The sequence below is a fragment of the Epinephelus lanceolatus genome, chromosome 8 (genome assembly GCF_041903045.1).
Source record: "Epinephelus lanceolatus isolate andai-2023 chromosome 8, ASM4190304v1, whole genome shotgun sequence".
NCBI lineage: Eukaryota > Metazoa > Chordata > Actinopteri > Perciformes > Serranidae > Epinephelus > Epinephelus lanceolatus.
Window position 1 is genome coordinate 17,045,954 of NC_135741.1, and position 26,372 is coordinate 17,072,325.

At 43.6% G+C, this 26,372-nt stretch overlaps 1 protein-coding gene across 1 annotated transcript in view; it reads right to left on the bottom strand.

Annotated features, from left to right (window-relative positions):
- plxnd1 (plexin D1) overlaps nt 1-26,372 on the bottom strand; it is a 101,881-nt gene that overhangs the window by 16,857 nt on the left and 58,652 nt on the right. Inside the window, exons 14-25 of the mRNA XM_033628721.2 lie at nt 25,203-25,308; nt 23,687-23,826; nt 21,923-22,102; nt 21,460-21,544; nt 19,799-20,068; nt 14,088-14,237; nt 9,273-9,387; nt 8,517-8,624; nt 4,663-4,775; nt 3,507-3,611; nt 2,281-2,411; nt 46-244 (exon numbers count right to left, since the gene is read on the bottom strand). Of these exons, the coding sequence (XP_033484612.1) occupies nt 46-244; nt 2,281-2,411; nt 3,507-3,611; nt 4,663-4,775; nt 8,517-8,624; nt 9,273-9,387; nt 14,088-14,237; nt 19,799-20,068; nt 21,460-21,544; nt 21,923-22,102; nt 23,687-23,826; nt 25,203-25,308 (1,702 nt within the window). The remainder of the gene's footprint in view (nt 1-45; nt 245-2,280; nt 2,412-3,506; nt 3,612-4,662; nt 4,776-8,516; nt 8,625-9,272; nt 9,388-14,087; nt 14,238-19,798; nt 20,069-21,459; nt 21,545-21,922; nt 22,103-23,686; nt 23,827-25,202; nt 25,309-26,372) is intronic.

Sequence of the window (26,372 nt, forward strand, 5' to 3'; positions counted from 1 at the left end):
AACTCTTTTTAATCAAGCCCGCCTCATAACTTAGCTGAGCCTCACCTTGAGGTAGCTGTACATGCAGATGGACATCCAGTTGGTCAGCATCTTCTCCACAACGGACTCTGTGCGGCGCAGCATCAGTTTGGGATTCTTAGAGGCTGAGGCATCGATCAGGTCCACCAGCAGATCCTTCATGATGCTGGTGTAGTACTCCAGCTTACCATGGAGGGCGATGGTGAGTAGAGACGCCAGGCTGCATCTGAAGGGTGAGAAAACAGATTAGCAGAGCAGACAGATGAGCCAAAACATGCTCTCGCAAACATGCCCCGTCAGAGTGTGTGGTCAGTGGAGATTTAAAAATAACTACATTACAGAAACAACAACAAGGTTTGGTCCTCCCCACAGCACCTGTGACTGCAGAGCCAAATAAAGGCCTGATCTAATGCAGGGAGTGTCTGGGTGAGTAAGTCCAGAGGTGCGGGGGATTTCCCTAACAAAGCCCCTTTAATCCAGGAGAAAGGGGCCACATCAGTCAGTAAGTGCTGACGCTGAGCTGGGACCGGGATGTGGTCTTGCCTCTGGAATTTTTTCTCTGATTCTCCACAATGACTTGCTAGTTTAAGGACATCGGGACCAAAACAGTTACACTGATAAATGACCACATATTTACAAAGCTGGAGCAGCCACTTTTCTGACTCATAAACATATTTCTGTTCTGTATACAGCAGATACAGACGTGGGAAGTAAAGAAGCTCTTGTGGTAAACACTGGGAAAATAGACGCCTTCTGTAATGCAATACAACAGCCAGCGATAAATACTACAGTGCTTTAAAACAAACCACTCCACTACTTTGGTTGGTAAAGTGATGAGTTCTTTGCTTGCGTAGCTGTTGTATTTAAAGTCTTTTTAGGTATTTAGCCCACTTAATGTACACATTTTTATGAAGCATTTAAAGGGACATTATACCCCAAAATTAAAAATACATATTTTTACTTTTACGTCTGGTGCTTTTTATCAATCTAGATCATTTTGGTGTGAGGTATTGAGTAAAACTGATCTGAAAAACTCAACAGCAATGTCTCTTTCCAGAGTCGCGGTTACTCAAGATAATCCACAGACCTTGTTGTGAGCAGTTTCATGTCGGAACTATTTTCTTTCTACCAAACTACACCTGCCAACTGTATCACAGTGCAGAAGAAAGCGTGCATCTACTGCTTCCTCACCTAACACTGAGGTCAGCCGAACACTGAGCTAGCTAACATTACAGCTCTGTCGAGGAGGACGCCGTTAATGTTTACATTTGGTGCTTTGTCCATGAGTAGATACACGCTTAGTTCAGTAGAAAGAAAATAGTTCCTACATGAACCTACTCACAACAAGGTCTGAGGATTATCTTGAGTAACTGGGTCATTATTATATATTCACAGTATATAATGCAGAGGAAGTTGGTGCTTAGGTTTAGGCGGCAAAACGATTTGTCTATGGTAAGGAAAAGATTGCAGATGTCACTTGAAAACACACGGCTTTGTGTGGCACAAACGTGTCCAAAAAGGCAGCAGTATGTTACTAAAAAACATCCAGCTGGAGCACCCACTAGCTCACCTAGTAGAGTGGGAGCCCCATGTACAGAGGTTGTGTCCTTGCCGCAGTGGCTGCAGGCTTGATTTCAACCCACAGCCCTCTGCTGCATGTCATCCCCCTTTTCTCTCCCCCTTTCACACTATATATGTCCTATCAAATAAAGGTAAAAGCACCAAAAAAAACCCAAAACGTCCAGCTTTCAGTGCCACAAACACAACATGTTGTTGTTTTATGGTCTTGAACACTGCTCTCCTCAGTTTAAATCCCCTCCCACCCAACCTGAGTGGGCTTTCACGCTATTTAACCTACATCTGTTGCTCTGATCATCTAATAATGACGCGGATGAGTTTACTTTGGAGTCTGTGGAAAGCCTGATGCATCCCATGCAGACGCTAAATGGTGCTCCAGGCGTCATTATAGTGATGCCACTGAAAACAGCTGCCAGTTGAGGCTAGAAACAAACTGATAAGCTGGAAGACAGTAACGCTGTGTAGAGGTGAGGGGAACTGCAGTTAGGTGCAACATCTAGCCATTTCACCTGTTGTTAAAAATATTGCTTAAAGCAGCTCACAGTCGCAACATGGTGCCATCCAATATAACACCTCTATAAATCTGTAGCGTCGACCCATTTGATGGCCTGAAGTCAATTGGGATGGAGTTTTTTTTTCTGTTTGTTGTTTAACTGCCAAACACATATCAGTTGATGCATTTACCTGTCTCGTACAGCAAAGTCCTTCTGCTGCTCCAAGGCGTGGACAAACGTGATGAGGAAGTGCTTGTTATTGAGGAGAGTGGAGAACAGAGTGATGCCCTCCTCCACGTTGGGCCTTGTTGTGTTGTTGGCCTGAGGACACACGGGGGATGAAACAGTTATTTCTCTTCGCGGTTTCACCTAAACTGCATTATACACCTGCTGCGCCCTCCCTAATCTATTTCACCACCTCTTGTCTCGAGTGACCCATGTAGTGAACACTTCATCTTTCTATCACACCTCTTCCTTCTGCTTCTTCAAACACCCCCCCATCTCTGGTATCAGTATCTCCTGCTCCGGTCCCCGACTGCGTGTGATTGTCTCTGAATGTGCCGAGTCGACTTAATGAGTATGGCCTAGCTATGGGTGCGACTAAGCAGCAGTGTGATGAAGTCTTCCCTCTGGACTGCAGCCATATGGTGTGGTTTGCAGCCTGACAGAAGGAGAACAGGGGTGTCCATTAAGATAAATGCCCGCCTGTGAGATTTATTTGCTGTGACCTGGAAAACACTTCCTGGGAAGACGATGCGGATCCAAGGCACTTCATCACCGCTAGACAGCCTCCCCCGGCTGCCGACCCAAAACCAGCACCGCGATCGTTACTTTCTCTCCTCCTAACATCCACAGACACACATGCGCGAGCGTCCCTTTGCTTTCAGCACGCACACAGTTTCATGAAAGTGCACACTCCCTCTCCCACTCTCTCTTTATAACTCTCACTCCCATCCGCCCCTCCATTACACACACACACACACACACACACACACACACACAACTAGAGATGGATTCCGCTGAAAAGCATACTGTTCGGTTGTCCACGAGCCAGCGGGAAGTGTGTCAACAACCTGCCATCAACTTGGTGGGCAGCGTGTTGTTTGACAAGCTGAAAATTTTTTTGTGTCTCACTCACTAGAAACCACTGAATGACACGCATTAGTATTCATACGTGCACACACAGGAGTCACACAAACACACACTGACATGCTCCACACACATTACAACAGACACACAAAGGCAAAAACGCACAATATGCTTTTCTTTACTCCTCATCATCAACAAGCCCACTGTGAAACCTTAATAAGCTTCAGTGTGACCCAGTTGGGAAGCATGAGAGTGAAAAAGGAGCCAAATCAAGGCACTCTGGCAGAAGAAAGCCTAACCTAACATCCTAATGGCTTAACCCTTCACCTGCCAGTCCTGCAGCAGCGGGTGGGTCTCTGGCAGCGCTCGAGGGCCCAGGCCATCGTTCTCGTAGGCGGGTTGGACCAGACTCATCTCGTAGTCGGAGCACATCTGAAACACACATGCAAACAATACAAAGTCAGCTCTAAGTCATAAACACAGATGGATAGTCGGGGAAAACCAAAAAAAAAAAGAGCTGGCCTTGAGTGTTTGACATTAAATTTGCAGTCTGGAACCAAAGGGCAGAATTTCATGAAGAGGCCCCTGAATAGGCCCCTGACTGACCATGAAAAGGGAACATAACACCGTGACACAAAACGTCACAAGCCTTAATGGCTTCAGAGACAAACTGACCCACAGCCAAGAGGCAGCCTTTCAACTCTGTCCGTCATTTCAGGACAGCTACATTTGGCTTGTATTCTAACTGTGTCTGTTTTGTGTGAGTGTGTGTAATCTAAGAGAACCAGAAGCTCTAGTGGAAGAGAAAAAAAAAGAGCACAAGGGGTCGTGAGTAGAGTGTTTGCTGTTTTAGCGGAAAAATGGAGAGACGACACTGAAGCAGCAACACTTGAATTATGTTTCTTTCTGTGCAGCTTTTCAACACTCTCCCCACTCACTTCCTTCGCGACAGAAAACACCGGCCACTGCAACCAACTGGCGCGGCTGCCATTGCGCAAGCGCTTGTATACTTGCAAAACAGTGTGGGTGTGTGAGCTGAGCAGGGAGTGTGTTTTTGAGAAATCAGGGGGAAAGTTTTCCTTGTCTCAGTGCCCGCTATTGTTCTGTCTCCTTGAAAGTCCAAGCCTGTGGTTGGAAGACAAAGCCCGCTGAGTTGTGTCTGTCTGTGTCGGTGAGAAAAAAAAAACCCACCCACCGACAGATAGACCTACAGTCTACCTTCAGGGTGGATCGCCCATCAGAAAAATGCTTACCTATAGAGAACACATTAACTCTCCTGCAGGGTGCCAAACTGAGCTACACTTCTCCAGACGTCTACTGTATGTTTAAAAGTTTCAAGGTGAATTTTCATCCTGCATATTAGAAGCGGTGGGAAATATGGGACATGTAGGGGGAAAAAAAACATTAAAAACCCCATTGAGAAAAATGGTATTGTCAGTCTGCCAGTCGAAATCAGATAGCGGGGAAAAATAGGCTGTCTCACCTTGGGGAAGAACGTGCGTGTGACAAACTGTTTGTACTCCAAAAAGGGGATGCCCTGGCTGCGATTCAGCTCCTTGGTCAGGTCTGTCATGTCCGTCTGCAGCTCTGCAAAGCCTGAAAGGACAAAAGGGCTTTCATCATGAAACTGTCTCTAAACCACAGTCCTGACTCCGACTCCTTCATCTACATTTGTTGCTAAGCAAGATGAGTCAGAAATCTATTCACAGAGTAATGCAAAAACAACTCAAACTCTCCCAGGGTGCCGTGGGATCGGTAAGAATCTGGTTGATTTCACGGGAAGAGATTTTAGATGAGACACAGAAATGAGTCTTTGAAAGGAACAGTGTGTAAGATTTAGGGGAATTTATTGCAGATTGTAAGCAGCTAAAAGGTCTCCTAGTTAGAATCCCTTCAGTGTTGACTGTTCAGGAGGTTTTAATCTGGATCTGGATCTGAATCATCCCTTCCTCTACAAAACAAATGGCCTAGATGATTAAAACCGGTAGTGGTTACAAATCACTGTTTCACCGACGCTATGGGTATGTCTGAGATAGTCAGCTAGCCCAGCACCTGCTAATGTGTGCCCACCTCTTTTCTGTGAAACCTTAATGTGTGCTTTTCTTATTTCTGATCCAGACATTCAGGAGGTTTTTACCAACAGCCAAATTATCCACTGAGGTCTCTTCCTCTCCAAAACAAACAGACCCAGTACTTTAAATCAGTAAAAACAATAAATAAAGGCAGTTTCAAGTTACAAATCAGTGTTTTTTCAATGCTGTTTGGCATATCGGAGACGAGCTACTAGCCTAGCACATGCTAATGTCTGCTCGCCCTTTACACTTATAACTTAAGATACAGACGTTCAGGATGATTTTACTGTGAGCTGCCTTATTTGCAGAGGGCTGCTAACTACAGTGGCTGATGGGCTACTTTAGGAACATGACAGTGCAACATTGCAGACTCTGTGGACGAAGCCCTGCTCCGTATGTAGATATAAAGACTCATTCTAAGGTAGTGAAAACACAGCCATGCTTACTTTTAGGAGTGTGACGATCCATCAGTCTGGATTGATATATCGATTAAATGATCGACGTTCAAATGTCATCAATGCAAAGTGACAACATCGATTTATATCATCTTCTTTAGGATATGCTTTTATTTTGAAAGTCTTTGTCACGGTCAAACAGCGGCAGCCAAGAGAAAGACGATGAGGATAACGCTATTTACTCAGGAATAAATCAGCAGCGTGGAAATATTTTGGATTTCGGAGAAAATTACAGGACAACAGACAGAGCACATGCCATATGTAAACGTTGCTGTTACGAGATAACACATGGCGTAACGTTAGCTGCCTAAATGGGCATGTCATCCTGCTAACTTCTCACTACAGCAACATCAGCTGCTCTGTTTCAATAACGTTCAGCTGAAAAGACGTGCATGCAGGCTGAAATTCAACTGAGCTGTTCTGTCGGGAGATGCAATGACTTAAACCAATGGTAAGTGAGAAAAATAATAACGCTGCATGTAATCTGTTAAGCTATAAGTAGAGGAAAAAGTCCGCTAGCCACTAGGCTAATTGGCAACCTAAACATGCTAAAGCTAGTCTGAGTGGGCGGAAGTTCGCTGCATAGACCAGCCTCTCATTAGGCGGAACGAGCCACCCGCTGAAATCCCGCCCTACCACCTCCGGTTGTGTAGCAGTTTTCAACCGTTTTCAACACGTCCTTTACTAATTTTTGCGGTGTTTGATCTTGCGGGGATGTAGCCATTTTTCTGCCATGGTTCGCGTCCTGTAGGCGATATTTTTGTGGGCGTGTTACACCAAAACCTGTTTCCCCCTGGCAATATTTTTGCAAGCGCACCGTTGCTGTGGCACCACCCAGAATGATTGTGATTGGTTAAAAGAAATACAAGCAGCCAGGGCGTTTTTTTTTCTCCAATCTTAAAGTGAGAGTCGGCCCAGCCAGACCTTTCTTTTCTTGAGAAAGGTCTGCTGAGTGAGACTATGCTAAAGCTAATAATAGGTCATAAGCAAAAAATAGTGTTTTGTCTCTGAACCTTAACAGTTATTACTGGGCTGAATTTTACACTTCAGTTAAATAATGTTGTTAGTCCATGTTTTATGGCTGTAGGGCGAAATGTGCCTTCAGGGCTTTACGCTAGATAGACCTGAACTTTTATGAAAAAGATGATGGTTTGGGTTAAAATGAAGAACTTCCTCCTTTTATGGCCAAAAGGAAAAACAAAAGCGGGTGGCAGCTTCTTCTATAACCGACTGTGTTTAATGGGCAGATGATATTATCTCATATTGATCGCAGGCCCCTGAATTGCATCGAATTGAAAACGTATTGTGGCAGACTGTAATATCGGCAAATATCGTATCGTCGCCTAAAGAATCGATATGATATCGTATCATGATGAAACTGGTGATTTGCACTCCTACTTACTTTCAGGTGATTACACACTAAAGAAACGTTTACATAAGTTTCCATTTCTGACATGATATTTCCCTAAACCCAAACACTGCTTTTGTAATTTTGGAAACCTCTGGTTGAATACTCGATGTACCAAACACTGATCCTCTGATCTTTCCCCCACTCCCTCCCTCTCTCTCCCACTCTGAGTCCAGCACGGCACGCATGCAAATATTTACCAAACGACAATCAGGGCAGCCAAATCCAGTCCCTCATCCAAAACATGTGTGCAGCCTGAGGTTTACATGCTGCAGAAACAGTATCAGCATGTCCACACCCTGACTTGAATCTGCATGCTAATATTATAGCCACTTTATTGGATAGCATGTTCAAGGAGAGGATAATGTTCTCCTCTAATGAGACGCTGGAGATCCCTTTATGGAAAAGCTCTTCCTGTCACAGGATGAGAGACGTATTTGGGTTACAATGCCAGTTTCCTCAGACTGTGTTTGTGTAGAAAGAAGGGAATACTAGACCAGAGGGATTAAAAACATATTTCATTTACTCCTCCAGGTTATTTATCCTCCTGCTCACTAAAGCGTCCTCTAAACCACCAGTCAGTTCACACCATCGACTCCTGATTAGACGCAGCAGGCCTGAATACCAAACCTCCTGTCTGCCTCACTTTTGCAGACAAATACCAAAACCCTCTCATGCCTACAGCCTGGAATATGTCAATTTCCCATCTCCCTTCACTCCCTCTTCGTCTGCTTTTATTTTATAATTTATCTTTTGTCTCGGCTGAACTATCCCTCGCTTTCTGCACACTCACCCTGAACTCGGGCACAAATCTATCTGTGTCCTCTGACTAAATAACCTCTCCTCCGCGCCCCTGCTCCCTCCCACGCTTCTGCTTCTCCTCGGACTCGCGGCCCTGACTCCCGCTCCTATCGCTTCCTCCCTCCATTTCTCTTTCTCTATCCGTCCCCCCCATCTCTACGCAATAAATCTGGTTGCTCAGACGTGGAGTGGCCTTCACACGGCTTTACTCTAATGCCCTAGAAACGCACACACATATGCACAGACAGACACAGAGCACACGCAGGCCTTGGTGCTACAGAGGAGACGCAGCAGAGGCGATGTGGCCACTCAGTATGTCTGCGTGTGACTGATCATTTGTCAGACACTGTGTTTTATGAGTCACGCTTACTCGGCACAAATCTGTCAACTGTTGTATCTCCCTCCCACTTCGGACTCGAAACAATCTCAAACAAACACACATTTTGCACACACACACAAACATACGTGGTCAATATTTCCATCTTCCCAGAAGCTCTTTTTTCATGTCAGTCGACAAAAAAACATCAACTGAGGTCTAAACAACTCGGACAATACTATAGGGTGCGTGTATGTGCATGTGTGGGTCCTTGTGTAAACACACCTTTACGGATCTCCTCTCTGATCTGGGACTCCATCTCCTCCATTTGGAGCAGAGTTTTCTGCCAGTAGCGTTCCGCCCTTCGGCTCTTTGTGCAGTACACTACAAGAGCTGTGAGAGACAAAATGCAGTTTGAATACAGTATGTTTCAACCCAAAGGCTGTAATCACACACTGACAGCTTCCAGTAAACCTGAAGGATTAAAAAAAAAAAATTAAAAAAAAAAAAGTGTCTAAAAAGATTTTTGAGTTTCTGAAATGACACTCAGGATATATCACCTTTTGCGAGCCTGTGAAAAATATTTGCATGAATGTTATCTGATTGTGAGAACATGCAAATGAAAATGTTCTTTTTTTGGTGAATGTGTAAATGAAATTTGTGCACATATCCCAACAGTTATGTCAGACACACGCCTAAGAAGAAAAAAAAAGGGGGGGGGGGTCTGTGAACATCTGAGAACAGATTCAAGGCAGGAAACTGTGTGAAAGTCCACTGTAGCACCAATTTTCACCCATACACCTGCCCTGCGCGCACACTCACGCAAAGAATACAGAGTACAGTACACACACATGGACACACACAGGCAGACAGCGAGAGGGAAACAGTGGGGTCTTTGTGTTTGGGGTTCTGAGGAGGGATGAGGCAAGTGCGGGAAACTATGACCCCCGAATTCCTTTTATCTGTTCCACATCTGGGGCGTCCATCTCTGCAGCAGGCACACATCCATCATCTGCTGGTGAGTGTGTGTACACAACCTACCCACAGTGCACAGCAGCAGCAGCACGCAGCACACCACAATGGATACCACGATGGCCAGCTCGCTGCCGCCCAGCTGAACTTTGGCTATGGTGTGACGAAAGTTCCCCACTTGCACCTAGAAAGAGAAAGAGGAACAACACATGAAGCTGGACTGAGATTCTCTTTCTTTCTTCTACGCTTTCCACCTTGCACATGTTAAAGCAGACCTCATCATGTTATATATATTCTTTTTCTTTTGTTTTATTTTGTCATTGTAGTTGCTGTTTATTTGTGTGCAGCCTACATGAACGCCAAATACTGTATACACTGACACAGTGGTGAAACATGTCAGAAGAATAACAAAACTTCTCACAATAAAACACACACTGTAAACAAAAACTCTGTCTCTCCTACGAAGCGCTATAAATAAAATCTACCACGAAAGCCTCCCCTCCTTAAACACAATTCAAGTCTTTCTATCATCCACCGAGAAAATGTTATACGAGGTTAAGTGCAGAGGCTTCAGGTGGAAACATAGTTCGTCATGCACTGGTCAGTTTTCAGATTTTGGCTATTTCCAAAACATGTCTTCTTTCAGACTAGCAAAAAGAAGATTATTTGCGTTCAGATTTCTGTTCTGGAAATGTATGCAAAAACATTAAACATTACATTTCAGAAAATTTGTAATACAAAAAATAATTGTGTTCAACTTAGGACGTTTCATGGTGATATCTATTAGTTGAAATGTTTACCTGTTTCACCTGTAGTGTCTTATTTGTGGTCTCAAAATGTATGGGATTTTACATATATTTAGAGGTCAAAATGAGTTTGTATGTCTCCGTGACAGAGATAGCCGTGACCGGAGGCATTATTTCTTTGGGTTGTCCATGCATAAATTGGTCCATTCTTACATCTGTCCGTCCCCTTCTCATGAGCACAGTATCTCAAATATCTCATGATGTCTTTTAAAAACATGGGAAGAAGGAAATGAGCAACAAAAGAGGAAATGACCCCCAAAAAATAGCAAAAAAAAATAGTAAAAAGAGAAAATTAAAAACAAGAACATTAGTAAAAAAACAAAACAAAAAAAAAGTAAAAAACAAACAAGGAAATTATCTGGACAGAAATCTTAAAAAATAGGATTGTTCAATTTACTTTAATTTAATTTAATTTAATAATTTTTCCTTTTTTATTTATTTATTTATTTTTAAATATTTTTCTACATTTATATATATTTTTTTTATTTCTAACCAGGTTTCTCAGTGCCTTTTTCCCTTTTTCTCTGAATGTTTTTTTTGAACCAATATACTCAGGGTTCAAGGGTTTAAATACTTCCGAAAGGTGTCTGAAAGCAGCACAAGAAAAGTGATGTTGCTCCAGGATTCAAAGGGTTAACTCTTCAGATTTTACACTGGACTCAAGAATAAACTGATTAGAATTTGGTGGTCAAAGGTTACTGTGACCTTGCGTCTCAAAATGTCAAGAAGGCCTTGTGGGAATGTCTTCAAATTTGGTACAAACATCCACTTGGACTCAAGAATGAACTGATTAGAATTTGGCGGCCAAAGGTCAAAAGTGAACGTTGCTGTGACATCATGAAACATGTGTCTGGCCATGAGTCAGGAAGTCATACAGTAATTATGACGAAATTTCTCATATAGGATAAAATAATGAAGTCACGACACTTTACATCTAAAAGCTCAGAGGTCAGCATCACTGTGACATCATAATGTTGTGCAAAAACATTTTTCTGGCCATTACTCAATATCTCATTTGACACATTTTATTCCTAAAAACATGGTTTAAATTCTTTTTTTTAATGGCTGTCGAGAGTATTTTTTGATTTATGGAGTGATGAAAGTGTAAAAACCTTTGACTCTAACATGATAGAAAAATGACACAAGAATTTTGAACCTAGCTTTATCAAATGTTCTGATTTCTGTTCTGGAAATGTATGCAAATTAGCACATATTTAATTAGATAATGCATTATTTGCATATTCAAACATAACAGTCAAATAACTTCTGACACAAAAAATGATTGCCTTAATGTTAGTAATCAACTGGAGAAGTTTCATGGTGACAAACAAGACCTACTCTACTCAGATAGACTATTCAACCTGCCCTACATACAGCTAAAAGAGTGCTGCAGGAATGAGTCCTAAAATGCGGAAATGAGTTTGTATTTTTGCACTCTCAGTTCCCTCATCTCAGAGTCAATGGGTTTCTTTTAATGAGTTTTTGTTGGTTAGATTCCTGAAATAAGGTCTGTGGTTAACACAAGCTTATATTTCACATATTGTTCCACGGCGTCAGTAAAACCACCACTTGTGCATTTTGGAGCTTTTACATGTCTGAGATGAGGCAGTTGCTAAGAAGCGTCTAAACGCGACTACAGAGCATCATCACGCCGACCACAGCTTTAACAGCCTCGTTGTGGTGGTGAAGTAAGTCAACCATCATCATCATTCACAGCTTTCTACTTCTGTTATTTTTAAAGCATACATGCAATCACCAGAAGTGGCGTTCCTTTGTGAAGATTATCGTGCTGGACGAAACGTATAAGTGTCATAAACTTATAGAGCTTATTTTCTGCAACAATCCAGAATTCAGTGCACTGGATATACAAAAAAGGTAAACCCTGCAGCAGTCTATAGTCGTGTACCTTAACATCCTGTAACCTGTTTTGGTTGCACTATGCTTCACATGATGCTCCCTACTACAGCTGTTTTTCCATGAGACAATACCTTAGACATACAATAACAGAAGGAGACATTTGCATTCTATGAATATGACTCAGTATGACCTGACATGAAAAATAAATAAATAAATGATAAGATCTCTATAATGAGCCGGTGTTCAGACGTCGTCAGAAGTCTACTCCAAAGCTGTGCGAGGACATAAAGGAAGGAGAAAATAAACCCATGGACTTCTTTCTCAAGATCTGCAACTGTTAAATACCTCCCTGGATACTTGGTTGTCAAATGATAGATTGGAGAGATGAGGACGAAGACAAAGACGGAGCAGTAATGAGCTGAGAATGCACAGTTGCTCGTCTCTTTTTTCATTGTAATACACATGCAACATGGGCAGTTTTAATGGGAACACAAGTAGCTGCACACATGCACACGTGCACAGTCAGACACATCATTTTTTTCATGGACACAGGTGCAGACACAGAAATAAATTACACACTACGGATTTTGAAAAATGGCCTCTCGCTGCAACGAGCTGTAGAAGTCACCCGGTTCAGAGCAACCCAGATGTGACAAGAAAAGGACTTTCACTTCTGCCTTCTGATTAGTCAGCAGGGTCTCTGTGGTCCCTCCTCGCACCCTTCCCTCTCCTTCCCCAGTCCGAACATACTTCATAAAAAGAGCCTCAGATAAAAAGCCTCCAATCCTCAGACCAAATCCGTCTTACGCTGCTCTTACTCAGAGGGGGGAAACTGGCTCGCTGGGCTCCCTCCATCTTTTCTAATTCCATCTTTCTCTTTCTGGTCCAGGCATTTATTTACCCAGGCCAGCGAGAGAGAGAAGGCCTTCTTCCAGAGACTGCAACAGCCAGGCCTGGTGTAATGGAGGGGAAAATGCCATTGTTCCATGTTCCTGTTTCGCTCGGGGTACAAAAACACTGCTTCCCCACATCCACTTCTGCAGCTCAGCAGCTCCACTTCAGAGCCAAGCAAAACACAGGCATGTAAAAATAGATGTGCCACCGAAAGTAAGTGAAGAAACATAAATGGCCATAAGCTACGCAACGGCCCATGTGCACAATATATTCAAATGTGCCGACACAATGGAAAATGTGTGTTATGTTAATGCCCCTGTCGAATGTGCACACCAATCATCCTCACTGCCACCCATTTGTGTTGTGACATCTCATCTGACCTTTGCCCTGCCTTTACATCCTCGCTAATTGCCTGTGTTTATTCTCAGACATCCTGAGAGGCAGACAGGGTTGGGCGGGGACGAGAGCGAGCCACAGGTATACAAGGAGAAGGAGAAGGAGAAGGAGGAGGAGGAGGGCGGCGGGGGGGGGGGGGGGGAGTGTGAAATAAAAGAGCTCTCCTTCTATTTCTGTGTCAAAGTGGCGAAACGGTTCTTACAGTGCAACTCAGCTGACAGACAGAGACAGAGTAGCATATGTTTCTGCGCTATTTCAGCGAACCACTCACAGTCTGGCTGGTATTTAAATATAGATGAGTGCTTTCCCCCCTTAATAAAGCCCTATCAGAATGGACAACAACAGATGGGAAACGTGGGTAGAAGGGAAGAGGGTGTCTGGTTTGATCAGGACCACGCAGCCCTCGACCACATCTTGATTAAGACCTTTAATTGCGATGGAGGGGAATCGGAGACGAAACAAAAACACAGGCGAGGAGTGAGATCACCGCTGAGTCAGAGAACTTGCTGTGAGAAGATAGCGTCTGTGTGATAGGTGATTGTGTCGGCGATGATAGATGGCCTGATAAGGGGATTAAAGAGATAACAGGGGAAGTGGTAAACATTTCACTGTTCTGCTGTGGCATTGTGGCACCGAGTGACGGCTCACCACCCCCACTAACTGCTGATTCATGGTGGCATGCTCAGAGACTACAAACCATTCATAATGCCTGAAGAGAGACACACATATCACTGACAGTGCATGGACGTGTGCAGATCAAATCTGTTTCAATGAACATCGCAGATGGTCTGGATTCCGACTAAATGTTTGGCTTATGAGCGCCGTGTGACAGATGGGTGATATCCTTAAATTTTCTTCAGCAATATTTTCAACACAGTGTTGTATGTGTTTTTGTATTTTATTGTGGTGTTTTACATGTTTGCATACTTACAGTGACCGGCAGCTCTCTCTCACTAGTGCCCAGCAGTCCGTTGATGGTGCAGTGGAACAGCTGGTCGTTGTGGAAGCTGATGTTACAGGGATAGGAGCCAATCATCACTGAGTATTCCTCCGGCACCAGCTCCAGATCGCTTGGCCCTTTCTGCGCCAGGAAACGAACAAAAACAGCCGTCAGCCGGTCAGTGGTAAGACAACAGAGGGGCCTGGTTTGAACAGGCACAGATAACATTCATGAAGGCCGCGGCAGCTTTAACCCACACATACTGTATGGGCAGACACATACGCACTTCTCCTATGCGCAGACACACACACACACACAGAAAGCGAGGTGCGGCAGGCCTGTCACGCAGCTGTCACACAGAGGAAGCCAGCAGAAAACTCATCCAGTTTGGGCTCCAGTTGAGCTTAAAGCAGCAAACATTCCCGCTGCCTCTCTCACATGGCCAGGGAAGTTTCTACAAACAAACCCGCTGACAGTCATCCCTGCCTCTGCCCAAAATAACATTCTCAGGGCCTTTACAGGAGCCTGTTGGAATAAGCTGCACAGCCCTTTTTTTATCAATCCAACTCCATGTCCCAATTCCATGTCAGTCCAAGCCAAACCTCGCACTGCTAATTTCTGGTTTAATTAAAGGGGCACACCACCAATTCTACAACTACAGTTTACTAGTCATGGTGAGTAATCTCAACCTGGGTTCGGAGATTTATAACAGAAAGCCTGTGGGGCATAGAGTTTGAAAGATGTTTTGACAGGGAGGGTTTCATGAGAGTTGCTTGTAAGTTGCATCATGGGAGATGTAGGATCCAGTGTTTTTGGAGCTTGTTGCTGCTGCTAACATTTTGACTTTCTTCACTAAATCACTGGGATACTCCTCCAAAAGAGCCCTGTACCATATTCAGAGTATAAATATAGCAGCAAACACTTGTTTGTTATATAAAGACACAGTGGAGTAATGGCGTCCTGACCAGAGAATGAAGCCATAATACCTCTGCATGTGTTGTAATCTGAGCTTCTCTGTTTGTTGTTGTGGTGCACGGTCTGGCTGCACATGCATAGTAGTGCGTAGTGCATGTGAGTGCCTATGTGCGTATCCCATTGGCTAGCTCATCGCTGTTGCTCTACACTGTGCTCATGCAGAAGTTTACCGCTGATGTCAGTATGGCGTTGTTGTGTAGGCGTAGCGCTCACCCTGTGGTTTCCCCCCAGGTTAAGAATGGTAGCTCTGTCAGCGCTGTTAGCATCGTTAGCTGCTAGCCACTAGCTCAACCACCTTTATGTTGAGAGCTGTTTGCATTCATTTCATTCATTTTCTATAATCTCTTATCTAATATCTTGTTAGGGGTGACGGGGGGCTGGAGCCTATCCCAGCATACATTGGGTGAGAGGCAGGATGCACCCTGTACAGGTCGCCAAACTATCACAGGGCTGACACATAGAGACAGACAACCATTCACATTCACATTCACACCTACGACAATTTAGAGTCACCAATTAACCTGCATGTCTTTGGACTGTGGGAGGAAGCCAGAGTGCCCGGAGAAAACCCACGCTGTCACTGAGGGAACATGCAAACTCTGAACATTGTATAGGGCTCCTTTAATGTCAATGGCGTCAAGTGTCAACGGATTTCTACTTGGCATGTCTCCATATTTAAAGCTATAGTTGGTTACTTTTAATGACTTTAACTCAAATTTGCTGCAACGTATGACTACATTCACAAAGTATTAAATTACACAGATAGTCTGTGAAATAAGTGATGCTCCTCCTTCTCCTGTTGCCTCTAATGGCCTTTACCAGAATCTACCGCAGTGCACCAAACACAACCAATTAGAGCCAAGGAGTCTCTGAGATTATTGTTTTGGCCTTTCGCCTTTAATGACAGGACAGCTTCAAGTGTGAAAGGGCCGTGAGCTGGAATCGACCCATGGCTGCTGCAGCAAGGACGTTGCCTTTGCACATGGGGCACCCAGTCTACTAAACCCGCTGAGCTACTGGGCACCCTAGAGCTGTGGAGTCTCTAATGCACCTGTCAATCATGTCAATCACTGCTGTGAACTGTGGTCAAACTGCCAAACTAGGCAGCGCTGATCAAATATGAATCACGATTCTGTTACTGCATCGCCTATTTCTCACCTCAAATGTTTTTGGAGACATATATTAGTGTACTGTTTAGCTACAAAATGAGAACCTGTTGGAAACAGTCCACCAAAGCACAAAGCACCACCCACACCAACGTTCTCATTCTACAGCTGAACAGTACACTAAATTATGTGACTGCAGTTCACCAGCAGTGATGACATGATTGACAGCTGCGTTAGAGACTCCTCGGCTCTGATTGGTTGTTTGTGTTCACACGCAGTAATGCCATCACAGCACTAAGAGGAGGCAGAGGAGTATGATTTTTTTTAATTTAGTGCTGTGTAAATATAGTTACAGTTTCAGCAAATATGACAAAAACTATTTGTTTTAAAAGTTACCAACTACAGCTTTGATTTACAGAGCATGAGGCTATGGGACTGCTCAGTTTGTTCACTAAATGTTTAACTCAAGGGACACTCACATATTGGTGTTGGAGAAAATTCAGGATGAAACTTGGCTCCTGTTTTTAAAAGTCTGGTCATGATTGTACTTCCCAAAGTGATTGCTGAGATTAGGGAATGCAACAACAGTCCGAAAATGTGAGAAACAGAAGTACATAAACAGTCAGGGAGGACAAAATGAACCAGGAAATCGATCTGTAAACTGTGACGGATGTTTCAAACAGACAATTTGGATAATAATGCCATGTGCCTTTGTTTTCGCTTTAAATAAATTAAGCTGTCCTGGGGGTTTGTTTAAAACCTGTATAATAATCTGACTGCTCTTGTTTCTTGCCCTGTCAAGCTTATTTTTAGCGACACTGCAGCATTCCTAGACATCTGCAGTTGACTTGGTATGCACTGTGTTATTATTAATATATAGGAATGATGCCAAACAATACGAAAATAACACCCAATTTGTATGAAGCTGCAATTTTTCTTTCCTTTAATGTAAGAGTGGCAAGTGAGGAAGCTTGCGTGTGTGTGTGTGCGTGCGTTCGTATGTGTGTGTGTTTATCCCCAGTGTGCTTCCTTGCTTTGATTACACCCTTAGGGCCCTGTCCTGTCCCTACTGCAGGATGCCACCCCCTGGGTCTCTGTCAACAAATGCTTCCTAACACAGACACAACGCGCACTCACAAACACACGCATACACATTAGTGATACACATACCGACTTAAATCAGACTATCAAACAAAATATGTTTGAGCATAATGTAAAACTGTAGACATCATATATACAGTGCGACACACTCAAACTCACTGGACCAAAACAATGAATTCTGATGGCCAAAACAGGATGAAAGCAAACAAAATCCACCCACATTCCAGCTTAGGTCCTTAATATAGGATCTGGCTGACTAACAAGCGCCCTATTAAATAAACACACACATTCTCCCTCCAGCCTCTCTCCCCCCCTCCAGGTCTGCCACAAGTGGAATCCACCTTCCTAAAGAAAACAGGAAACAACAGACGAGTCGCCCTGGCTGAGGCATTGGTTCCTGCAGGGGCCTCATCCTAACGCTCACAAACACATCGAGAGGAAGCTGTATCGTGTTCAAACTTTCCTGTCTGTGCTGTTAGCATGTGAATGTTGTATGGTGTCATAGCCAGCAGCTCTTTCGGGTGACGAATTCATGCAGACAGGTGCTTAGATCAGCCAGACCACGGGAACATGGGACCTCCCACTGAGCTGCCACTGCACCCTCCCCCTCCACCAGACCCCCAACTGAAATCAACACGTCTCAGCGGACGGGGCCTTTGATGTGCTTTATGTGCCTCTGGTTTATGTGAATATGAATAAAGGAACACTCAGCCTTGTCTGTTGTTCACAGTGGATGCATTCAGTTTACAGCTGTGTTGCTTTTGGAGGCAAAAAAACAAGAAACCCGTAGAGAATACCATCGCTTGTTCCATGTAGAGTTTAAATGTGGTGTTTTGAAAGCTGAGATTGTCAATAGTCTGTTTTCTGCTGATAGCATCTTGAGGTTTGACTACATTAAAAAGAAGGAGTCTAATCAGTGTTTTTGTCTGATTACAGTTAGCAGCATGGCTCTAGGGGTGGCGATGTCAGCTGCTCTGCCACTGTATAGTGGTTCAGTAGTGTGCAGACACTCACGGTCCACAGAGGATTTATCCTTGTTTGGTGATCCCCTGATCTTTTAATTGGTGCCACCATGAGGTCAACATTTTTTTTTTTCAGTTAAATGTCTGAACTATTCAATGGATTGCCATGACATTTGGTGCAGACATTCTTGTTCACCTCAAGATTAATTTTAATAACTTAAGTGATCCCCTGATTTTTCATCTAACACCATCATCAGGTCAGTTTGTGGCTTTAAAGCCTCAAGCCTGACATTTCGGCATTTGCCATTTTTTGGGGGCCAGAGGTGACCATGTTTCGAGGAGCGAGGGATGGATCTCATAGAACTCATAGACTGTGGTGAAGCCTCACAGAAAGCCTCTGCGCTCAATGCTTAAATATGCGTGACTTTAAGCCTTCATAAAATGGTAACAGGTGAGTCCTATATAAATTCACAGTCAATAAATTTGCTTTAGAAACCAAAACCGCTTCTGTACCAAGCTGTAAACATGTTTATTTCTGCTGTTAAGTTGGACACTTTAACATGGGGGTCTATGGGGACTGACCGGCTTCTGGAGCCAGCCCCATGGCCACTAGAGGAACTGCAGTTTTTGGCACTTCTGCGCTGGCTTTATTTTTTTGCCCTTTTTTTTTGTCACTTGGTTTCTGGCAAAATACTTTCAAAACTAATGACATTCCCACCAGCCTCAACTGTTATTTGTGATTAATGAAAGATAGCAAATGTTAGCATGCTAAACTAGAATGGTAAACATCGTAAACATTACCTGCCAAAGATCAGCATTGCCACTGTAATGTACACAGAAATACTAAGACATTAATAAAAATTACTGTATGTTATCTTTCTGTGAATTTGAATTCTTAGACTATATTTTTGGGGTTCAATTTTTAAATATTAGTTTATTTGTAACCTCTGTTTTTCAAAATTGTAACGCTAACGCTAACCTAAATAGCTAAAGATATTCTATGCCGTTAAAAAAACAACGCATAGACTTGTTTAAATGTAATCCCTTTCAGTCATCACCTATGACCCACTAGAGGTGTGTGGCAGTGTATTTATCTGCAGACACTCTGCTTTCTGTCTGCATAATCTTTTTATTTTGCTGTGTTCATGTCTTTCCCGAGCACAGCACGCAGGTGAGGTCGGGAATTCATAAAAAGGTAGTGACCAGACGCCAGAACCTAAGCAGCAGGCATCCAAGAGGATGCCAAGCAGACAAAGCTGGGGTTGGCTTTCACTTTCATTTGCACTGGCAATACTGTTTACAAACAGTAACTAACTTGTATAGTACACCTTCAAGTAATTCAAAAGGATTAAGATTTGACATGCAAATTAAATTCTTGGTGATATTGCAGACTGTTGCTGCACAGTTGTACTGAACCATATAATTTATAGTGTTTGCAGACAATACCACAACCCATCCAATCAGAGGTGGAAAATACTGACTCAAAAACAAACATTTCCTGGAAAACAACGTAACACTGAAGCCCTAATCTGAACTTCCTGTCCCAGCAGTCACTCACCGTGATGATGAGCGTCAGCGGCTCTCCTGGGTGGTGTTTTATCAGCTTCTCCTTGTTGGCGGTGAAAAACTGAGGGTCCTCCACATATTCCAACAGGAAGTGACTTTTCTGAGGCTCCCCCTCCTCTTCCTCTCCCTCGCTATCAAAAGTGGAGGGGCTGTCACCTGTGTAGAGGAGTCCATTCAGGATGAACTGCACTGAGGTCTGCTGGGACTGGCTGGACGGCGGGGATGGGCAGGTGATGGTGAAGGGGGAGACCACTGTGCAGCGCTGAAGGAGGACCAGAGGAGACAAAGTCACTTTAAATTTCATACCTTCACCTTTCAGATGGTTAATGACATGATCTACATGCAACTTAATTCACCTTAAACTGTCCATGTATGCATCTTTTTAAAGGACTAGATTGACATTTTGGGAAATATGCGTATTTGCTTTCTTACCTCTGAAGCTCGTTAACTACTGTTAACATGTCATACCTTGTTTTGGGAGTTATTTCCATGGCTGTTTCTTGGCCAATATCTGTGACATCTTTGTTTACCATTGTTTACTCTGGACAGAGCCAGACCAGATGTTTTCAGTCCTTATGCTAAGCTAAGCTAAACAGCTGCTACGGCCTGTTTGGCTTAGCCACAGTGGTCTTTTTAGCCTCTCATGTAGCCTCAGGAGGTGAAATACAGTTCAGGTAAGGGGCATGACATTTCCAACACACGCTCTAAGTGTTGCACCAATCACAACAGAATGAGTGAGCTGACCAATCAGAGCAGACTGGGCTGCAGGGGAGGCGGGACATAAGCCCAAACACAGAGTTTCAGACAGAGGTGCTGCAGCAATGGGCAGTATAAGAAAACTAATGTGTTTTTCTGAACAATAAAACAGCTAAATCTATTCCAGTAGACCCCAATATTACAAATACGACCCCCAAAATGGGCATAATAGGACTTCTTTAACCAACAGATTGGTAGAGTGGTATCTATCTTCTCATCTAACTCCCTGCAAGAAAGCAAATATGTATTTTTCCCAAAATGTCAGCGTAATACTTCAAGTGTTTTCTGTTGCTTCAAGTGTGATGCCTGAATGACACATTAAAAACATTATTTTTTTCCATTTTGTTTTCCTAAAGGTCCAGTGTGTAGGATTTGGGGGGACATAATGGCAGAAATTAAATAAATATTGGGTTTATTTTATTTGTGTATAATTACCTGAAAATAAGAATCGTTATGTTTTCGTTACCCAGGATGAGCTGTTTTTTTCTACATAAGGAGTGGGTCCTTGTCCACAGAATCCGCCATGTTGCACCGCCATGTTTCTACAGTAGCCCAGAACAGGCAAAATTGGTGTTTTCGTGTCGATAACTGTAGTTAGCTGTGCCACGGCGAGGGAGCAGTGTTGGAAAACAACTGATTTATTTAAAATGAAACTGCTTTATTGAGGGATTTTACCGATTTAAATCACCTGTCTGTTTGTTTTGGAGAATAGGAGGCCTCTGCAGATTATTCAGCTCCTGCTAAAAACACTGAAGGAATATTAACCAGGAGTTCCCACCAGCACACAAAGTGTCAGTTTTGCAACCTCACCGCTTGATGCCAGTAAATCCATGTTTGATTATATGGTTGAAAGAGATTTGTCAACCAAAAAAGGAAAAAATACAGTTGATTACTCACTTTTTCTCCAATGTCCAGGACCTCCATGGTGACGCTCTGCACCAGATCAAAACCCTGTCCTGTCACTGTGATGGTCCTGCCACCACTGTGACACAAACACACACACGGACAGAGAGTCACAGCTCAGCCATGACAAAAAAAAAGTGTCAGATTCATACTGGTATGCAAATACGTTTGGGACACTGCACCAAAACAAGAGAGAAACGGGGGACCAGATAATAATGCAAAACAGGTCGACTGCAGTGCAAATCCGCACACATGTCATCAAAGACATGCCGCTACGCTGTCACACACATGCTGAGCTATTTAGAACACAATAGGGAGAAAATGCAGCACATCAGGACGACATTACAGTAATGGCTTATGTCAGTGACTCTGGGAGGGGAACTGCAGAGTCCTCCAGCTTGAGAAGTTTAAGACATCTTGGTTTTAATGCATGTGATGTGTGTAGCACTCTACCTACCTGAGGTAGCTCTTTTTGGGGTGGATGAAGCTGATGATGGGGTTCTTCTCGTAGGTGTAGGTGGTGCTAAGCTCTGGATTTTGACAGGGAAGGTTTTCAAACTCCACACACACTGCCACTGGGTCTGTGTGTGCCTGCAGTGCTGGAGGCATGGTGCACTCAATGGTTTCATCTGTTTTCCTAAAATTAAAAAAAAAAAAAAAAAAAAAAAAAAAAAAAAAGAGGTAAACATCGTGACTGAAAATCTTGTGATGTCTACAAGTGCCCAAACCTCAAAAATGTTTCCACTTAGAATCAAAGTTATGTTTATTACAGTTTGGCAGATATTTCAAAATTTGTATTTTACATAACTATAGCTACAAGCACAGCTGCTGACTTTAAACTTAAAACATGACTTGGGCTTAAAGGGGCAGTTCACCAAAAATCAAAAATACATATATTTCCTCTTACCTGTAGTGCTATTTATCAATCTAGATTGTTTTGCTGTGAGTTGCCCAGTGTTGTAGATATTGGACATAGAAATGTCTGCCTTCTCTTGAATATAATGGAACTAAATGGCACTCGGACAATGTTGTTCAAAGCACCAAAAAATAATGTCTCTTTCCAGAAATAATGACCCGGTTACTTGAGATAATCCACAGACCTTGTTGTGAGCAGGTTCATGTAGGAAATTTTTGTCTACTGAACTGCACCCGCCAACCGTATCACCACACAGAAGGAGGTGTGCATCTACTCATGGATGAACGGCTCAGGCTTGCAACAGTGCGTGACGCTAATGTTAATGGTGTCCTCCTCGGCTGAGCTGTAACGTTAGCTAGCTAAACTTTCGTCTCACCTCAGTGTTAGATGAGTTAGCAGTAGATGCCGGTTCTTTCTGCACAGTGGTTGTCAGGTGTAGTTTGGTAGAAAGAAAATAGTTCCTACATGAAACTGCTCACAACAAGGTCTGTGGGTTATCTTGAGTACCTGGGTCATGATTTCTGGAAAGAGACATTGCTGTTGTGTTTTTCAACAAGCTGAGTGCCATCTAGTTCCATTAAACTCAGAAGAAGGCAGACATCTTTATGGCCGATATCTCCAACACTCTGCAATTCACACCAAAACAGTCTAGATTGTTAAACAGCACTACAGATAGGAGAAAATACATGGTTTTGGTCAGGGGTTGAACTGTCCCTTTAACTAATATGATTATTAACCTACTTGAGATCTGAAAGCAAATAAATTCATTTTCCTTAACCGCTTATCCTGTTGGGGGTCACCGGGGGGCTGGAGCCTACCCCAGCTGACACTGGGCGAGAGGTGGGGTACACCCAGACTATCACAGGGCTGACACATAGAGACAGACAACCATTCACACCTGCGGACAATTTAGAGTCACCAATTAACCTGTATGTCTTTGGACTGTGGGAGGAAGCCGGAGTACCCAGAGACAAGTCATGCTGACACAGGGAGAACATGCAAACTCCGCACAGAGGGGCTCCCCAAACGTGGGTTTTGAACCCCCCAACCTGGGTTCAAACCAGGAACCCTCTTGCTTAGAGGCGACGATGCTAACCACATAAAAGTCTTCAAAAACTATCATTTATAAATTATTATATTGAATCATTAGGTCGATGCATTTACAGCACTTTACTGCATGATAGTGCTGTGTTATTTCAGGCTCAGTATTAAGAGACTCTGACAGACGTGAGACTTGACCCAGACCTGCCTCAAACACTTCAAAGTGACTCTAGCTAAAAGCAATTTAAAACAAGCAGTACTCACTCTATGATGGTACACTCCAGCGTGTTGTTGACCATGACTCTGACCTGAGAGCCAATGTCCAGGTGTTCCCCCCTGATGACGACCACAGTCCCTCCAGCACGAGAGCCCTTCGTTGGCTCCATAGACAGCAGCTTTGGGACCTGAATACAGAAGAGATGATACAACACACTAAACAACGAATCAAGTGTATCACTTGACATCTGACAACGTCTGTCACTGGGAATGACAAGCTTACTCAAACTGTGTTTTGTGCTCTATGATGCTTGCCTTGACACCAAATGAAAAATCTCTCCTCATCCTTTGAGGTTCACATATCTTGTCTTTAGAGATTGGCTGAGACAGCTGCTGACTACAACAGTAAATTAGTGAAGAAAACTGTGAAGACAGCCCACGCTGCAATATGTTAAAGTGCTGCTGAAGCCAACAGGCCTTTGGGCTCAAGCTTGCAGGACAGCTATACTAAGAGGCAATAATGTTCATGCATACACATGAAAAACTGCACACACTGTCACACAAATGCACATGCAAACCTGTATACACGTGCACATACACACAAATGTTCCTGGGGCAAAGATGAATATCGTTGTCCAGCTCTGCAGGTACCAGCATCAGCATTCCCGCTCCCTCCAAACTTTCTATCCCCGCCATGAACCTCGCCTCCAGGGAAACCTCTTATCCTCACTGACAGGATTCACTTCCTCAGTGTGCACGGATGGAGGAGACCTATTGTGCGTTTGTGTGTCAGAGTGGGCGTAAGGAGGCAGATGTTTCCGTCTAAAGGTTTTGAGGAAGGAGATGCAGAAGAGGCACACATCCTGTCTCCAAAACTGTTTTCCCTTTCTCCCACATCTTCCCTTCAACACCCATTGGTGAAAACCTCTCTCACACTCAGAGCATCTCAGACTTGGATAAGGGAACCCGAGAGGAGTTCCCACAACAGCACGTCGTAATGTTTGTTGATCTGGATTTTCTTCATCCTTGTGAATCAAGAGGGGCTTCGAGATCGGGGGTAATTTCTCTGCGGGGTGACTCACAGGCAGAGCTGCTCTTAGAAGCCGCTGAAATGATAAGCTGTTCCAGCACTGAATTATGAAAAACTCTTTGTCTATAAACAAAAGAAACAAAGAGCTTACATGGGTATTTCCAATGGCTGAATACTCCAAATCCAAAGGGAGACTGTGTGGGTTGGGGTCAATTAACACAATGCTGGCTAGCTCTCCTCGGCCAGTGATGAATTCAGAGCAAAGGGACATTCCAACAATCGCCATATTTGTTTTTGCTGGCAGCGAGTGCAACATGACAATGGTGCTTAGTTGCAGCTCAGATGAACGTTTGAAGATTCCCACACACTCGCATTCCTCTGAATCATAAAACGCATCTGTTAACACTCAACTGACACACTTGGGAAGGCTCTCCCAGTGGGGAACAAGGAACAAGAGAGCGTAGAAGAAGAAGAATCTGGAGGGAGCGTCGGACAGAGCGGAGGGATCAGCATATATATCTGTAGAATACTCACTAAGTATGAGAAGCTCTCCTTTGACGTTCCCATTCCACTCTGATCCACATCCACTTGGACAATATCAGCCCTGTCACGTGCAGAGTGCCCTGTGACACACACCAGCCTGGGGGATTAGAAAAAAATAGAGTGTGACCTCCTTGTTTGGCTTGTCAAAACATTTTAATCACACATCAGTTAATAAAACAAAACTGATGGTAATGGATAAGAACACTAAAGAGAAGCATATCATTTCAATTTAATAAAAAATCCTCACATTTCAAGTGAGGGGAACCAATATGAGGATGAAGAAAGAGATCTTGATCATGACAGCTAAACAAAGGCACGTAATTAATCTTGGAGAATGGTGCTTATGAACCAATTCATCAGACCATACTGCATTTACATATGGAATCTAATAAAGGCCTCGAGATATCAGATATTAGAAGATGTAAGGTTCAAAGCTCCTCAGACCAGATGTGTCTAACCACAGAGGAGATTAAGAGGCTGCTGAGGCTTGTTCTCTCCCCTCCTGGCTGTGATTAAGCCCTGTGTCATCAGTGCACGCTCTACAGGGACGTCTCATATTAATGACACGGTGGTGTACCGAGGCACAGGGATCTACTGTTCTGGGGCCTCACTGGGATAAATATACCAAGGGGGGGCGACCTTTATCGCCTCACATGATCCCCCTCCAGCTTGACACCCTGTCGGTTTATTTAGTCAGGTGCCTGGTGCTACAGTGGTTATAAATTCTCAGCAAGTGATCGGATGATTGACGGAGGGATCGCCGGGAATTTACATGAGCGGAGGAGCTGTGTTTTATGTAGGAGGACCTGGCAGGACAAGCGGTGAGACAAGGCTGGGCTGGACAGATTGGGGCTCAGCTGGGGTCAGGCTGTCAGGTCTGAGGCCACGGCTGACTCAGAAACTTGTATCTGAGTGTGTTTTTAAATGTCAGGCTTTATACTAATCAAACGAATGTAATGTTTTAACCAGACCTCGAACCACTGCAGCATTTAATGAGACCAATTAAAACACGGACTTTCTTTCTAAGCCTGAATAGCTGTTAAAGATATTCTCGCATAACCTGCAGTACGAGCCATCTGTTGATAGCCAGGTCTAAATTTGTGCTCATTAATTACAGGAGCATCAGGTAAAGAAAGTCATGACACTTAAATTACACTCCTG